Source organism: Nothobranchius furzeri, chromosome 2, assembly GCF_043380555.1.
Source record: "Nothobranchius furzeri strain GRZ-AD chromosome 2, NfurGRZ-RIMD1, whole genome shotgun sequence".
Classification (NCBI taxonomy): domain Eukaryota; kingdom Metazoa; phylum Chordata; class Actinopteri; order Cyprinodontiformes; family Nothobranchiidae; genus Nothobranchius; species Nothobranchius furzeri.
In genome coordinates, this window is record NC_091742.1 from 5,753,796 (window position 1) to 5,770,832 (window position 17,037).

At 45.7% G+C, this 17,037-nt stretch overlaps 1 protein-coding gene across 7 annotated transcripts in view; it reads right to left on the reverse strand.

Moving 5' to 3' along the window:
• Window positions 1-17,037, reverse strand: part of otofa (otoferlin a) — a 140,563-nt gene that overhangs the window by 103,989 nt on the left and 19,537 nt on the right. For all 7 annotated transcript variants that reach the window (XM_015947369.3, XM_070543378.1, XM_015947365.3 and 4 more), the window contains exon 3: window positions 3,826-3,914. In XM_015947369.3, the coding sequence (XP_015802855.3) occupies window positions 3,826-3,914 (89 nt within the window). The remainder of the gene's footprint in view (window positions 1-3,825; window positions 3,915-17,037) is intronic.

Consider the following 17,037-nt stretch of genomic DNA (forward strand, 5'->3'; position numbering starts at 1 on the left):
TTGTAGCAGAAAAACACTAAATTAACCTTTGTGCGCACAGGTTTTAGCGTTTTAAGATTGCACGGAATGCCGTGACTAACGCCTAAAATACTATTCCTTTCAGTATTTTAGCAAAAGTTGGTGCGTTGCCGTAGCAACGTCTTACAACACTTGCAGTGTTAAATATGCTAGTTATTCCTTCAGAATATTAGCAAACAAGGTGTTATCAGTCTTTGAGTGAAGGTTTCAGTTAGTTACAATAGCCACTGTGAGTTAAAGTCGCTAAATTAGCAGTTAATTTTAGCCTAAAAGGGTTAGTCAGAATTACTTACACACTGCACCTTTAATGAAGAACTGAATTTTAACCTAAAAGGTTAACCAGAATTAATTACACGTTGCACCTTTAAGGAAAAACTGAATTTTAACCTAAAAGTCAACCAGAATTAATTTACACGTTGCACCTTTAAAGAAACACTGAGTTACTGGTGAGATTTCGATGCAGCTTCCTGCTCAGCGAAATCAGCACCACTCTGTTGCTGGTTCAAGGCTGAACAACTGATTATTTTTAATTCAGCTCTTTGGATTTATTTGTTTGTTTGTGCCGGATAGAAATCTCTGTGTATCCAAGCCTCACACGGGGCACCAATTAATGTTGGGGTTATTAGGAGCGAACAATTCGTAAGCTTTAACTTACTTTTGGATTCTTCAATAAATTCTGTAAATATGGAACTATTTACTGATTTATTAATTAATTAAGATATTCTTAGATATCTTCGGGGCACCACCCTTTAATTAGAAAGGGAAATGAATCCAAAACTCTTATCAGTCTTTCTTGAAGTTCGTAGAATCATCGGAGCAGAGACTTCTCTTCGACACAACAAAGCTACTGGACACAAAAATCTGAATTTTATAACATTTAATTAACAATTTGTCAAATGAATAAACAGTGGAATAGATGAATAATAACCGTGTGATATGATTGAAGATGGATGTGTTTGCATGTGATGGAGGATGTATGAATGGGGTCCTTTGTTCTCACAAAGGAGTAGTGTGTGTGTGTGTGTGTGTGTGTGTGTGTGTGTGTGTGTGTGTGCGTGTGTATGGATTCAAAATGGAGTCTTGAATACAAGATGGCTGACCCCTTTGTCTGGCTAAAGTGTGGGTGGCAACTTGCACTTTAACTTCCAAAGCACTTAGAATCAGTAGTAACTTAACCTTAAATCACTCAAAACATTTCAAAAGATCATGAAACAACACAAAAGATTAATCACAAATTAATATCTTTTAGTTTCAGCCTGGCCATGACAGAAACCATTTTAAGATACCAAACAATGATCAATAAGCAGTTTATTCTTTCAAAATGACCCGACGGACGTGTTTGGGACGAAAGAGGAAAACACGAAGCTACTTTTTAAGCAATAGCGCGGTTTTATTGCTTATTCTGGACTATAGAGGAAACGGGAGAAGAAAAGGAGAGAAAAAAATGAGTTTTCTGATCACCAAAGCAGCAAGGCGTCCCCCGCTGTTATGACTTGACGGTTCTCCGTTTTTCTCCGCAGTTTCCAGCGTCATCCGTCGGTTTGATGCTTTCTCCGTTGTTTGGCGTTCACGAGTGTTTCTCCACGGGCTGGACAGAGACAGCAAAGTTTCTTTCTGTGCTGAGTTATAACTTACAGCGTGCTTGATGGAGTTGTTGCTTTCCTCCGCAGTTCTGTGTCCTCAAACATCAGCTGGAGGGGAGCAGAAACGAGCAGATCTGATGGGCTTGCAGTTTAGTTTCCAGCAGTTCCGTGGGCTCAACTTGGCACTTAGAGCTTCCGCGTGCTCAAGTTGTCGGAGCGTTGACAAGCGTGTCCTTACCGCCAGGTATCCTGGGCAAAAGAACGAGGTTTCTTTGTCTCTGCTGAAGATTTATGGTCTTAGTTTGCGGGAAAAGCTCCACGGCTTCCCGCACATGCGCAGAACGTGTTTCTGGTACTAGGCAGTGACGTCATCACAATGCTTCCGTGTGCAAAGCATCATGGGAAATGAAGTTTCTTGGCGCTGATGTGATTATTTGCTTTTCAGAGCAATTTAAGCACAGTCATTTTGGGGAAAATCACTGCATAGTAATTTCCTCATGAGGTCAGACCCTCAACACTGTTATGCTAGCAGTAACTTTTTTTAGTTTGCTAATCATCAATAAAAGGAAGAAGAAAAATGAGATGTTTGCTTTTTCTGTTGACATCATGGTGGAGCCAGGAAGTAAAAGTAAGAGAGAAATGTCTTTGGAGGCAAAGCAAAAAGCTAAAAGAGTTTGACGGAACTAAAGGAGGCAACAAAATCATGATGTGACCTGGCTTTGCTGTTACAGAACTTGGAAGTAATAATATTTTTGTCCAACAGTGTGAATCTTTTTCATTTGTGGTTTATTTTAGCATTATTTACATCATGTTAGTAATAGCTTGTTGTTAGCGCTAGCTACAGCAGGCTGCTGTAAGGTATTTTTACAACAGTAAAATTCCACTTGCAACCAGTAGGGCGGATGAGCAGGAAATCACTCTGTGCAACTTTAAGAAAAGACTGGAAAAGAAAAGTTGAAATTTTTGAGACAGCTCTAACTCTTTCCCTCTCTCAGAACTCATGCTGAAGCTTAACCAAACACAGACCGACAGTAAAGCCTAAACCTGGACAAACATAATTAACCAAATAAAATCAGCAAGATTTCATACATAGCTTTTAAAAGAAAATTTTGAGTAAGGCCCTGTCCACACGTAGCCAGGGATCTGCCAAAACGTAGAAAAATATCTACGTTTTGGCCTTCCATCCACACGACAACGGAGTTTTTTCACACGACAACGGATCTTTTTAAAAACTCCGGCCAAAGTGAAGATCTGCGTTTTCTCCATTTTGGGTGTCTGCGTGTGGACGGACAAAACCGGAGTTTTAAGGTCTGCAACGTCACTTTCCGCGACAAAAAAATGCTGACATCACGTGTGCGACCTGTGTTTACACTAGCCGACAGCGTGGAAGCCCTCAGAGCTGCGCTCGCTTTATCAATTGTCCAAGCGCTTTTTGCTTGTTTGTTTTTGCAAGTGGAATTACTGCTCCTTGCGGAAAACCACAGGGAGACGAAAAGTTACGCTGACTGGATACAATTCGGGGGAAGTACTGCCGCCTACAGGTCTGGCATGTCCTTAACAACATATTTATCCGGGTACGTGTGGACAGAGTTTTTTTTTAAATGAGGTGGTGTGGATGCAAGTTTTTGGAGGGGCGGATATTCGTTTTTTTTAAAACCCGGCTACGTGCGGACTAGGCCTTAGATCCTTATTGCAGCCTCCACTCTTGAGATTTTTTTTTGATCATTCAGTCAAAGTGATGTGACAAATAAATCAACTCCTGCAGCTCGACCTCCATTTCATTATGTCTTGTTGTGAAACTGACGTTGACCTGCTCAGTGGTTTTCTGCGTGTTACACAAACACTTTAATCCATTTAGGGGAAGATCTTGGGGAATTTGAGCTTGTTCTTCTTAAGGTGAGAAACATGCATCATGTGTCAGTCTGAGTTTGTCACAGGCTGCGAGCAAAAGGCCGGAAAGAGGCTGAAAGCACAAACAATTAACTCGGAAACGCTGTTGGTGTGCTGCAACTCTCTTAGACTGGCATGAGGCATTACTGGTGCAAAGAAATCGACCCAGCCTGAAGACACAAGTCTACTTTTACTTAAATTTCTTGGTGTGTTTTTAAACCAACACTACACATTTGAATCTGCATTAGAGCTTCTTTAGACCAAATGATTTTACTGTATTGATTTTTGTCTGAGTAGTTCAAACATAAACATTCAGCAGGAAACTGCAACGCACCTGTTTGAGAAAACTTTGCTATAATTGTACACTTGGATCTCCAGCAGCTCGTTTCCATCCAGTCTGCTGGCAATGGGCCATCGGAATGTCTGAAACAGACATAAAAAGCAAAGGTTACATAAGAGCTGCACAAAATGTGAATACAATGTTTTAAATGCCCAGTTATTAGTGAATGTTTCCATAGTCTTATGCACCCCATCCATCCATCCATCCATCCATTTTCATCCGCTTATCCGGAGTCGGGTCGCGGGGGCAGTGGTCTAAGGCGAGAAGCCCAAACTTCCCTCTCCCCAGCCACTTGGGCCAGCTCCTCTGGGGGAATCCCAAGGTGTTCCCTGGCCAGGTGAGAGACATAGTCCCTCCACCGTGTCCTGGGTCTTCATTTAGGTCTCCTCCCGGTTGGACGTGCCCGGAAAACCTCACCAGGGAGGCGTCCAGGAGGCATCCTGACCAGATGCCCGAGCCACCTCAATTGGCTCCTCTCGATGTGGAGGAGCAGAGGGTCTACTCCGAGCCCCTCCTGAATGACCGAGCTTCTCACCCTATCTCTAAGGCAGAGCCCAGCCAATCTTCAGAGAAGACTCATTTCGGCCGTTTGTATCCACAATCTCATTCTTTTGGGAACTACCCAAAGCTCATGACCATAGGTGAGGGTAGGAACGTAGATCGACCGGTAAATCGAGAGCTTCGCCTTATGACTCAGCTCTCTCTTCACCACGACAGACCGGTACAATGCCCGCATCACTGCAGATGCAGCACCAATCCGCCTATCGATCTCACGCTCCAGCTTTCCCTCACTCGTGAACAAGACCCTGAGATACTTAAACTCCTCCACTTGGGGCAGGACCTCATCCCTGACCCAGAGAAGACATTCTACCCTTTTCTGACTCAAGATGCATGCAACACAATCATCTATGTAACAAAACGTCTTTTATCATTTGACAAAATGCTAAGTCTTTATTGCATGTAATGGTACAAAGGAGAAATAGTTCAGAAGTAGTGCATATCTACAAAACCTGTCAAGTTTACGACCTTCGCAACACAATGAATCACTGACGTGCAGATCAGTCTCAATGAGCACTTTCTACACGACTGATTCAGACCCTCAGTAGAGAATTTACTGGTCCCACTCCAAACTCTAAATCCATGCACCATTTAACAGGAACAACGCCCTCTAGTTTTCGCCTCTCTGACCTCCTCTTTGTGTGATAAACTCCCGTGAGTCCTCTATATAACAACCATCTTTAAGTGGTTACTGACATGTGATCATTACATGAAAATGTAAAACAAATTTTATGCAAAAAATGTTAATAATCCAGTTTTTTGCTGGTTTATTGTTTCTAGATTAAAAAATCCAAAACAAAGCAGCCCCAAACTTACAGATATGACATCATTATGTTATTGTTTTTTTGATAAAAATATATTAATAAAAAGTTGAACGGTTATTCTCTTGGGTCAATCTTACTTCAGGACTTGATTGCCAAAGCCTCATGTCAGCGTAAATCCGTTGCCCTGGAATAATCTCTGCCAGCTGCGGAGGTGGTGCTCTGGAGGGACTAAAATATCCCAACATGTTTTATTCAGCACTCTAAACATCTGCAGGTTATGCAGAACCAACTGAGCTTATCTGTTTTTTCTTCAACGTAAACAAGAAGCCAAGTGAAATGAAATGATTCCACTTTTGTCTTTTTGGTATAAAAAAGTTTTAAATCATTTTTGGCTAATTATTAGCGCTGTCTCCGTCCGCCTCCTTCAGAACCTGTTACATCCCATGTAAATAAAGAAACAAAACAGAGGAACTCACATAAACGTCAGCAGAATAGGACGTGTCTGAAACATTTTAAAGGGTACTGTTTAATTAAAATACAGTTTTAATGTGAAATTATGATGATTACTTAACATTACTATAAATTATTTCATCCTAATGGAATAAAATCTACACAATTATTGGTTTCAGGAGTAAAAAATATGTAGACCATAACATTTATAATGGATATAATCAGAAATAAAATAAGCATACCACATGTAGGGAAGGTAATTATGAGCATAATTAGTTAAGTGCTTTTATTAATGACAGATAAATGAGAGGATCTGATACATTTGAGCACAAATAGAATGAGTTTCTATGTGTTCTGTAAGGGATTTGATGTTTTTAATGACACTTTTCTATAAATTTATCAGATTTTTTTCTTCAAACGCAAACTTAAAGCTAATTTAACTACAATGTTGATGCAAAAACTTAGCAATTCTGAAGAATATAAATGTAAAAGTATTAGAAAACATTCAAATAAGTAAATAACAGGTGTTTTATAATAATTTTGTCAAGGGAAATGTGCATCTTAAAGGTGTGCAACACTAAAAAAAACATTTTTAAAATCTTATTTCTGATTATGATTGATCTTTCTGAGTGTTTAATACAGGTTGAACATGAAAATAGTCCCCTACACCTATCTCCTGCATTAACTTAAATAGTCTCCTACACCTATCTCCTGCATTAACTTCTGATAGAAAATAGATGGTGAAACTCTAGTATTTGTAAAGCCTGACAGATCTATGTCACACTGTCACTTAACATTCATGGAATCACCCATCTTTACTCGCGGCAAGGAAGGCTGTTGTGGTTTTACCGTCCAGGAAACAGCAGAGAACATCTCAGCTAGTTGAAGCTAACCGTTAGCACCAGCAACTTCACCACACAGCAGAACTCCTCTTGGCTTGAGTTATTTGTGGAGATAAAACATCAACGTTGCAGAGCAAACAGACTAAGTGGTAGAGTCACGTTGCTGTTACCCAATCAGAGGTGAGATGTCCAAATATCAGGAAATAAGACTCCAAATCCTGCCGTCTGAAGATCGGCTCTGTGGTTCGTTTCTAGTTCTTGGAAATGATGCACCAGTGTTTTTGCCCTTCGAGTATGACTTACAGTCCAAGGCATTCATTCCTAGTAGAGACCACTGCAAATATATTGATTTAACAAGCGTTCCACACCTTTAATAAAATATAACAGTGCTTGTTTCATGCGAGAAAAGTTTATGGTATTGAGTGAAAGGTTAAAAGGATGATGAGTGTTGGTGTATTTTCAGTAAATGACTCAAGTAGAAGGCTGCCTGACAGCGGAGAGATCAGGGCAGCTCAGGTGATTTAAAACTCATTCACTCCCTGTTGTTTCTGGCCTCTTTTTCAGCAAAGCACTGCAGGCTGTCAGGTACCAGATCCATCAGGACTGTCCCATTACCACATCCTGGGGTTCCCACCTGCTACTGTTAGACCGGCCTTCAAGGATATCCAACAATGCACGTGTGTGTGTGTGTGTGTGTGTGTGTGTGTGTGTGTGTGTGTGTGTGTGTGTGTGTGTGTGTGTGTGTGTGTGTGTGTGTGTGTGTTGCTCTCCCTGTGTACTTTCTCCTCTGCTCTTCTCCCTTTACACAAACTGCTGCACCTCAAGCCATGACTCCGTTAAACTGATCAAGTTTGCGGACGACACCACCCTCATCGGGCTCATCTCTGACGGTGATGAGTCCGCCTACAGGAGGGAGGTGGAACAGCTGGTGTACTGGTGCAGCAGCAACAACCTGGAGCTCAATGCTCAGAAGACAGTGGAGATGATTGTGGACTTCAGAAAAGTCACAGCCCCATCTCTCCCCCTCGTCCTGACGGACACCCCCGTCACCATTGTGGACTCCTTCCACTTCCTCGGAACCACCATCACACATGACCTTAGGTGGGAGCCATCCATCAGCTCCCTGATCAAAAAGGCCCAGCAGAGGATGTACTTTCTGCGGCAGTTGAAAAAGGCCAAGCTGCCGGCCCAGATGATGGTGCAGTTTTACACGGCCATCACTGAGTCCATCCTCACCTCCTCCATCGCTGTGTGGTACGCTGGAGCCACAGTGAGGGACAAACATAGACTGCAGCGCATTGTGCGCTCTGCTGAGAAGGTGGTTGGCTGCAGTCTTCCATCTCTCCAGGACATGTACGTCTCCAGAACTCAGGGGTGTGAAGGTCGGATAGCAGCTGACCCTTCATACCCGGGTCACAGACTTTTTGAGCCGCTTCCCTCAGGCAGGTTACGATCCATCCGGACCAGAACCTCCTGCCATAAGAACAGCTTCTTTCCATCTGCCGTTAGACCTGTGAATAGATTATAAACACACAACCATGCTGGTCTTCTGTACTCGTCACAAAGTCACGTTATCGGCCATGTTACCATTACCTGCCATTTTTTTATAGCTGAAAGTTTTATTCTTTTCTATTCTAATTTATTCTATTTTTTAATCTTATTATTCATGTTATATGTAGCACATTAGTACCGAAGCAAGTTCCTAGTTTGTGAATTGTTTGTTCACTGACAATGGCAATAAACCTTTTCTGATTCTGATTCAATAACCCTGAAGTCTACTTCTTTTTCTCCCACTCTACTGAGGCCTGCACAGTGTGACTAGCTCTCACTGACAGCCTGAGGTTAAATCGGTGACACTGCTGTGTTGTCTTTATAACTAAATCTCCTCCAGAGTGTTTTAGTTGCCAAAAAGAAAGAAAGGAGCCCCCAGCTGGATGCTAATGTGACAGCATGCATACAGCTAGAGCAGGAAGCAATGTCAGAACAATACACACGTTTGTGTCTGTACACATCAGGTAGACGTGCTAATTTCCCCAGAGAACCACACGTCTGCACAAACAATACAGGTGCCTGTTTTCTTTTGTTTCTACTTATAAATACAGATGCTTTTGTTGTACTTCTGCACCAATCTTCTTATAAATTGACTAAATTAGGTAAAATTTCCTTTAAAATATGATGGGGATTCACAAAAGCAGCCAGTTTTTTATGCACTGTTTGTTTAGGGATGCAACACAAGGGTGAGAGACAATCTCCGTGAACCAAACTCATCAATTTCCCAAAAACACACATTTATGAATACTTCACGTGTATTTCTTGCTTCTTCCCACTAAATTTCCATTACCCTACATTGTTTATTTATTTAAGTGCAACACGGTTATGTAATCAGATTTAATAGCAGGATGATTTCATTTAGACTCAGGACAACATAAAACTTTAATTTAAACAATGTCAGTTTGCTGGATACATTTAGGTATGTGAGGCTCACTTTTGACTATGTGTTGCCATGGTTACGTGAGTTAAGCTGGTTAAGCTTAGTAAAGTCTGGGATTTGAGCATCACAGAGGATAACTTAAGAAGGTTTCATGTCCACTGACGACATGTCCAGAAGTTCTTAGCTCACGAAAAAGAAGGAGAGAGTTTTATTTTGAAGGGTTTTGCCTGAAAAGGAAATAATAATAAAATAATAAGTAAAAACTGATTCTGAATGAGGTCAGAAGTTGGATTTGTGCCAATTTTACCTTCTGTGTGAGCGTGTATGAATATTTGTTTTGCTGTCATGTCTTTTATCATTAAAGTTAATGTTTGCAGAGAAGAAAACAATAAAGCAGACTGGTGACAGGAATTATTCACAGAAGGAAACACAAAGTGAAAGAAAAAACAACTACATCTAAAATCGGATTAGTTCCACTGACTTGAAATAAGCTTGTAAAGCAGCGGCACTTAAAAAGTACACAGGAGTAGGTAAATACATGTCGGAGCTACTAATGTACACAAAGTACATTTGAAATCCTGGAGATATTCCTAATCTGAGTAGCAGAAGAGTTTGTCTGAGTAGTGCACAATCCGCTCTTTAACTAGCCCTGTGGTAATTAGCAGAGCAACAATCCTGACAGATAAGAACTCAGAAAACACCAAGCCCCAAGGGCATTGTGGGTAATCACAGGGGCTAACAGCTCACATTATGAAATGAGCAGAAGCTATTACCGCTATGGTCCATTACTGGAGAACTGGGTCATCATCAGTTCCCCATCATCTATTGATATCTCAAGACTGTTGCCATGGACACAGTTAAGGAAAACTCCTCTAATGAATAATTTTAAACATGTTCAATTTTTTGCACTTGCTTCCAAAAAAAGGTTGGGAGAATTTTTCGAGTAGAACAACTTTCCGCGGTTGCAGCTCATAAATTTATGATGCAACTCTCTGCAGCTAAATGCTACAGGCTTAGACGTGGTCTCAACAGATTAGAGTAATACCACAGTAACTTCTGATAACTGCTCCGTTACACATGGGCCAAACTGTGTGCAAGTTTATCGCATTAGGAAAATATCTACAGCACAACAAAAGCTGAAATATATATTTTTTAAAATACGTCATTTACTAAGTCTCAGCAGTGGTTCAAAACAAAGAATGTGACAAATGTATAATGTAAGTGATGAAATTAGCAAATAAAACGAATAAAAATGACCAAAACAACAACAAAGAAAAATGTTGTTGTGAAAAGGTCCAGTTCTGACTTGTCTGGATTGTGTTGCATACTGTTGCACGACTGATGTGCGTTTGTGTGTGTGCACCTCACAGTTAACATCAAACAGCATCATGATAAGCTGCCTCTGCAGAGGAAGTCAGTTAAGTTGAGTTTACTGACAGTACTGCCCAACGGCACAACAAACACCAACAACTTTGGCTCAATTTAGCTTTTCCAATTCCCATTCCACATCGTCTCTGGCTCTCCACTGTCAGTCTCTCTCTGCACCCAGCATTTCTCCATTTAGTCTTTTAGGCCTGTTTAAAATTAGTTTGCACCAAATAAAGCACTGCTGGTGTAACCATAGTGTTAGGAAATAACATGTACTGCTGCCAGCCACTAGGGGATAAATGGTTTCTTGTAGCTTCACCTGGATAAAGTCTTAGCATCTACACCTTCTTCTATGTCAATGTCTTTGTCTATAATTGTATTCATAAGTCACAAACAGGAAGTGATGACAGGCTGCTTTTAGACACCAAGAGAATGTGATTTTAGATATAGATATAGATATAGACAGTGTTGTGCCAGAACGCGTTCATTGAACAATCGTTCGTGAATTCCTTTGTTTTTTTCGTGAACGTGAACTGAACTCGTTTGTATTTTGCCCGACGAACGTAAAAGTGAGTGTGTTCATCCTGGCGTGCTTGAACGGGTTTGTGAACGCGTTCTTTCGCCGTTTTAGCTCTTGATCTCCACTGAGCTTTTCCGGAGCTAAAGCCTATCTAAAACATCCTGTTAACATAGAGTTTATAAAAAGTAAAACCCGCAAAAGTGGCCAAACATAGGCAGTAGCGGCTGGTGCGGCATCTACTTTTCTACGTCTATGCTGTGTACGGGAGTCAAAGTTCTTTCAGAGAAATTGAGGAGACTTGACTGAAAGATTATACCTTTTTTAATGTTTTGTGTCAGGAGCGATCGGCTGAGCTGGAGTGTGGCTTTGAGACCCAGGCGCGGAGAGAGTGGTGTCTGGTAGTGAGTGATTACAGCGTGGGAAGTTCTCTACCCGGATGGTTTTCAGAGTTGGTAGATTAGGCTTAGTTGTCTTAGAATGGGTTGGCGTCTATCATGAGATGATGACTGAGTGCCGGCTCAGCTGTGACAGGTCCTTAAATAGGCTCAGCGGGATGACGTCACCGGGTAGCGTCGGTGACAGGGTTGCTGGGAAATCGAGTGCAGTGCCAGCCAGGCCCGCAGAGGAGGTTAAGAGGAGGAGTTCATGACAGGACCCCCCCCCCCCCCGTCCGCGCGAGGGACGGCTCCAGAAGGCCCAGGGCGACGAGACCAGAAATCAGCCAACAGGGACGGATCCAGAAACGGGCGGGCAGGCTCCCAGCTACGCTCCTCCGGACCGTAACCCTCCCAGTCCCCCAAATACTGCCATCCACGGCCCCGGCGGCGGGCGTCCAGAATCTTGCGGACGGTGTAAACGGGGTCCCCATCGACATCTCGGGGCGTCGGCACCCGGGCCGGAGGCGGATGGAGGGGAGACAACACCACCGGCTTGAGCTGTGAGACGTGGAATACAGGGTGCACCCTAAGAGTGGAAGGAAGGCGCAGCCAGTAAGCGACCGGACCGAGGACACCTCGGACTTGGAAGGGTCCCAAAAAGCGGGGAGACAGCTTCCTGGAACCAGCCGGCAAACGGAGATTAGATGTAGAGAGCCAAACCCGGTCACCAGGCTGGAACACAGGGCCGGGCCGGTGACGGCGACGATGTTGTCAGGAGTATTCCATATCAGCCCGGGTGATGGCGGCGCGAGCTCTGATCCAAGCGAGACGGCAGCGGCGGACCATATCCTGAGCCGCCGGGACCTCCACCTCCGGCACCTGATGATCGAAAAGAGGGGGCTGGTATCCATAGCAGGTCTCGAAGGGTGATAGACCTGTGGCGGAGGATGTCTGGAGGTTGTGAGAGAGCTCCGCCCACAGGAGGTAACGGGGCCAGGTGGACGGTTGAGACGAGGCGAAGCAGCGTAAGTAGTGCCCGAGCTGCTGGTTTGCCCTCTCCGTCTGACCATTAGTCTGGGGATGATAACCTGACGACAGACTGGCGGAAGCGCCCACCAACCGACAGAGAGCCTTCCAGAACCGTGAGATGAACTGGGGTCCTCTGTCAGACACCACGTCCTGGAGAAATCCATGGAGCCTCACCACATGATCGAGGAGGAGCTCCGCTGTTCTCTTAGCCGTGGGGAGCCCTGCCATAGCCACTAAGTGTACAGCTTTCGAAAAGCGGTCGGTGATGGTGAGGATGGTGTCCAGGTGGTCGGCAGCGGGGAGCCCCGTGACAAAGTCCACACCTATGTGCGACCACGGCCGTAAGGGCACAGGGAGCGGTTGCAATTCCCTGGCTCCAGGTTGGGTGGAGGACTTAGACCGGGCGCAGGTGTCGCATGCAGCGGTGTATTCGCACACATCCTTTCTCATAGAGGGCCACCACAGGGCCCGGCGGAGGAACTGGAGGGTACGAGCCTGGCCTTGTTGTCCCGCGAGCCGTGAACTATGCCCCCACCTCAAGGCCTCCTGTCGGCACACGGCCGGAACGTAAAAGCGGTTAGGAGGCGTCTCTGGGGGCGCCGGGTCAGCCGGGAGGGCCGTCCGGATGGAGGCCTCCAGGGGCCATTGCAGGGCGGCCAAGAACCGTTTGGTCTGGAGGATGGACATCGGTTCAGGAGGCCTTGGATCCTGGGTGTGCTGACGGGAAAGGGCATCCGCCTTGAGGTTTTTTGAGCCGGGGCGGTAGGCGATGTGAAAGTTATAAGGCTCGAAAAAGAGGGCCCACCGGGCCTGACAAGGGTTGAGTTGACGAGCGGTCTGAATATGGATGAGGTTCTGATGATCAGTCCAGATTAGAAAAGGAGTGGGAGTTCCCAGGAGCCACTGTCGCCACTCTTCCAGGGCCCACTTTATCACCAACAGTTCCTGGTCCCCGACCCCATAGTTCTGCTGAGTAGGAGAGAACTTCCGGGAAAAGTATGCGCAGGGGTGGAGTTTGGAGTCCAGGCCCTGTTGTGACAGTACGGCTCCCGTGCCCGTTTCAGAGGCGTCTACCTCCACAACAAAGGGTCGTGTTAGGTCCGGGTGGAGGAGGATGGGTTCGCTTACAAAGCGGCGGACCAGATCATGGAAGGCGGCAACGGCCTCCGGGGGAAGGCGGAAAGGGCGAGGCTGCTTGGTTGTCTTAGTCAGGGAAGTTAATGGTGATGCCAGGGCACTGAAATTGCGGATAAACCGGCGATAGAAGTTGCAGAACCCCAGGAAACTCTGCAGTTGCTTCAGGGTCTTAGGTAGTTGCCACTGCGCTACCGCCTGAACCTTCTGTGGGTCCATGCGTAGGCCCTGGGAGGAGATGATGAACCCCAGAAATGAGGTGGACTCCTGGTGAAAGGCACACTTCTCCAGTTTACAGAATAAGTCATGCTCCAGGAGGGGTGACAGAACGGCTCGAACATGCTGGGTGTGTTGCTCGACAGTGCGAGGAACACTAAATATACAAAAACCCAATGGTCCAGCATGTCACGGAGGACATCAGTGATGAAACGCTGAAAAACGGCAGGGCTGTTGCAGAGGCTGAAGGGCATGACGAGGTACTCATAATGTCCAGTGGGTGTAATAAAAGCGGTTTTCCACTCCTCTCCTTCCTTTATGCGGATGAGGTTGTATGCACTGCGGAGGTCCAGCTTTGTAAACAGGGTGGCTTGGGCGGTGGCGTCCAAAGCCGTGCTCATTAAAGGAAGAGGATGGCGGTCTCTGATGGTGATCTTATTTAACCCACGATAGTCTATACAGGGCCGGAGGTCTCCCCCCTTCTTCTTCACAAAGAAGAACCCTGCCGCTCCAGGAGACGTGGAATGGCGGATAAACCCCTGCTGGAGAGCTTCGTTGATATAAGCGTCCATCGCCTGGGTCTCTGCCGGAGAGAGCGAGAACAGCCGACCCCGAGGCGGGGTGGTTCCTGGCTGGAGCCTGATCTCCAGATTGTAGGGTCGATGAGGAGGCAGCCTGGTGGTAGGCTCCTTTGCAAAAACCCGAGCCAGATCGTGGTATTGGGGTGGAAGGAGGGTTAAATCCACGTCCTTGGGCGGTGTCACCCTAGGCTGTGATCCTGGAGACAGACGGTGAAGGCGACAGTTACCACCCCACGCCATGATTTTGCTGGTTGACCAGGAGATGTGAGGGTCGTGGAGGCGGAACCAGGAATGACACAGAATGAGAGGAGTCGTGGGGGCGTGAATGACCAGGAAATGAAGGGTCTCCACTTGTTCCTCGATGGACATCCGGAGGTTCTGGGTTCTGTGCGTGATAGGATATGGCATGAGAGGGCGACCGTCCACTGAAGTGACGGGAACGGGGTGGTCGAGGAGAGTGAGTGGAATCTTGAGCCTGTTGACCAACCCCTGGTCGATAAAGCTTTCTGCAGCTCCGGTGTCGAGGAGAGCCACCAGGGGGACCGGTCCTTGGTTCAACTGGAAGGAGACTGGGAGGGTGGTGTGATGAGGAGCTGCATGAATGGAAACTCCGGGTGAGACCGCTCCTACACCGACCCGGAGGAACCGTTTCCCGGGCGTATGGGGCATGTTGCCCAGGGATGGCCCAGATCCCCACAATAGGCGCATCGTCCCTCCCGAAAACGTCGCGCCCGTTCCTCGGGGGGAAAATGACCCAGTTGCATGGGTTCCTCCATGGGTTGGTTCTCCTGATGGCGGAGGAACATTCTGGGTTGTATGGGGACCGCCCTCCCTCCTGGTCTGGTGAGAAGGCAGCGATCCAGCTGGAGAGCCAAGTGCACAGCCTGGTTCAGGGAGGTCGGGGCCTCGTGTCCGATCATGCCCTCGCGGATGCGGGGTGACAATCCCTCCAGGTACACAGCCTTCACCACGGCATCACCCCAGGTCAGACGGGCAGCGGTGGTCCGGAAGCGTGACGTATACTCGGCCACGGTCTGAGAGCCCTGCCGAAGCTGGAGCAGGTGTGTCTCATCTGCAACCTCGCTCGTTCCTTCACGAAGATTTCATAATCGTTGCACACGGGAGACTTCTGGTTGTACAGAGCAGCCGCCCATTCACCGGCTCGCCCTGTCAGCAGGGAGGTTAACAGGGCAACGCGAGAGCAGGAAGTCGGGTAGCGTGCCGGCTGACACTCGAAAGTCATTGACAGGACGGCCAACATGACCTCCGGGGATCCTTTAATCCCATCCCATTTGTCGGGGAGACTTAGACACGGCTCCACAATGTTAGGAGGGGCAGATGGACGACCAGTTCGGTGACAGAATCTAGTTTGGATGCTTGGCGATCTGTAACAGCACGAAGCTGGTTGTTCTCGATTCGAAGTTGGGCGTTTTCCGCCTCCTGGCGTTCTACGCGGCTGAGCAGCTGTGCAACGTCTGCTCGCAGCTGCGCGATCTCCGCTGGGTCTACTCGGGACTCAGTCATCCTGTCAGAAGCGATCGGCTGAGCTGGAGTGTGGCTTTGAGACCCAGGCGCGGAGAGAGTGGTGTCTGGTAGTGAGTGATTACAGCGTGGGAAGTTCTCTTCCCGGATGGTTTTCAGAGTTGGCAGATTAGGCTTAGTTGTCTTAGAATGGGTTGGCGTCTATCATGAGATGATGACTGAGTGCCGGCTCAGCTGTGACAGGTCCTTAAATAGGCTCAGCGGGAAGACGTCACCGGGTAGCATCGGTGACAGGGATGCTGGGAAATGGAGTGCAGTGCCAGCCAGGCCTGCAGAGGAGGTTAAGAGGAGGAGTTCATGACATTTTGCACTTTTAATATGTTTAGTTTGCTACCTCAGCCTGCTTCCTAAGACTGTTCAATAATTTCCCATAAAAAATGTTCAAATAATGTTTTCCTCATGTTATTGCGAATTTACTGTAGGGTAAAAACTGCAGCTGGGTATGAGTGTGGACTGAACGGGTGCCAACTATTGGAAAATTATTTCATATACATATATATATATATATATATATATATATATATATATATATATACAGACTAGTTCATTTTAAAATGTATGAACTGAACTTTGAACTAGTTTGTTTTTTAAACGAACTTTCCCAACACTGGATATAGATATAGATAAAGATATATTTAATGAGGTTTTTCAATCAGGTTCTAAGTCCTGTCACAGTACTGAGACTAAAGGTTTTTAATGACATCTTTCTGGTTACAGATTCTGGTGAAACCAGGTTTCTATTGCTGTTAGACCTGACTGCAGCTTTTTATAAGGTTGACCACTCAATTTTGATGTCATGTCAAGTCATGTTCGCTTAAGAGGCAATGTCCTGAGCTGGTTCAGATCATATTTGTTGGATAGGTCCATGTCTCTCAGTGTTGGCAAACCCTTTTGTTACACAGAGGTTCCTCTTAAATGTGGTGTACCCCAGGGCTCAGTTCTTGGCCCTCTACTTTTGTCTTTATATCTGATTTCTTTGGGTGCTCTTTTTCGAACATAAGTCCTGTCTTTTAACTTCTACGTTGTTGGATAATTAATCAATTTATTTTGATCTGGGACATGGCTTATATCATATCTTCCTTATTTATCTGTACACAAAGTATGCTGGAGTGTTCGTTCTTGCACAGACACAGCAACACCCATGATTTTCACATCTTGCTTATTTAGGATAAGATTCGTTACACACACGGATCTTGACACATTTCCATGTACTGATCCAATGAAAATATACAATGTCACCAAATGGTCAGGGCCAAGCTAAAGATAAAAACATCTCGAAGCATTTGAGGCACTTTTGACTGATGACCATGAGGGGTGGCTTCAAGGGGTCACTTTGTCTTGTTTGTACCATTTTCTATGCTTTCTCTATAAAAACCAATTTAAAACCAACCTAC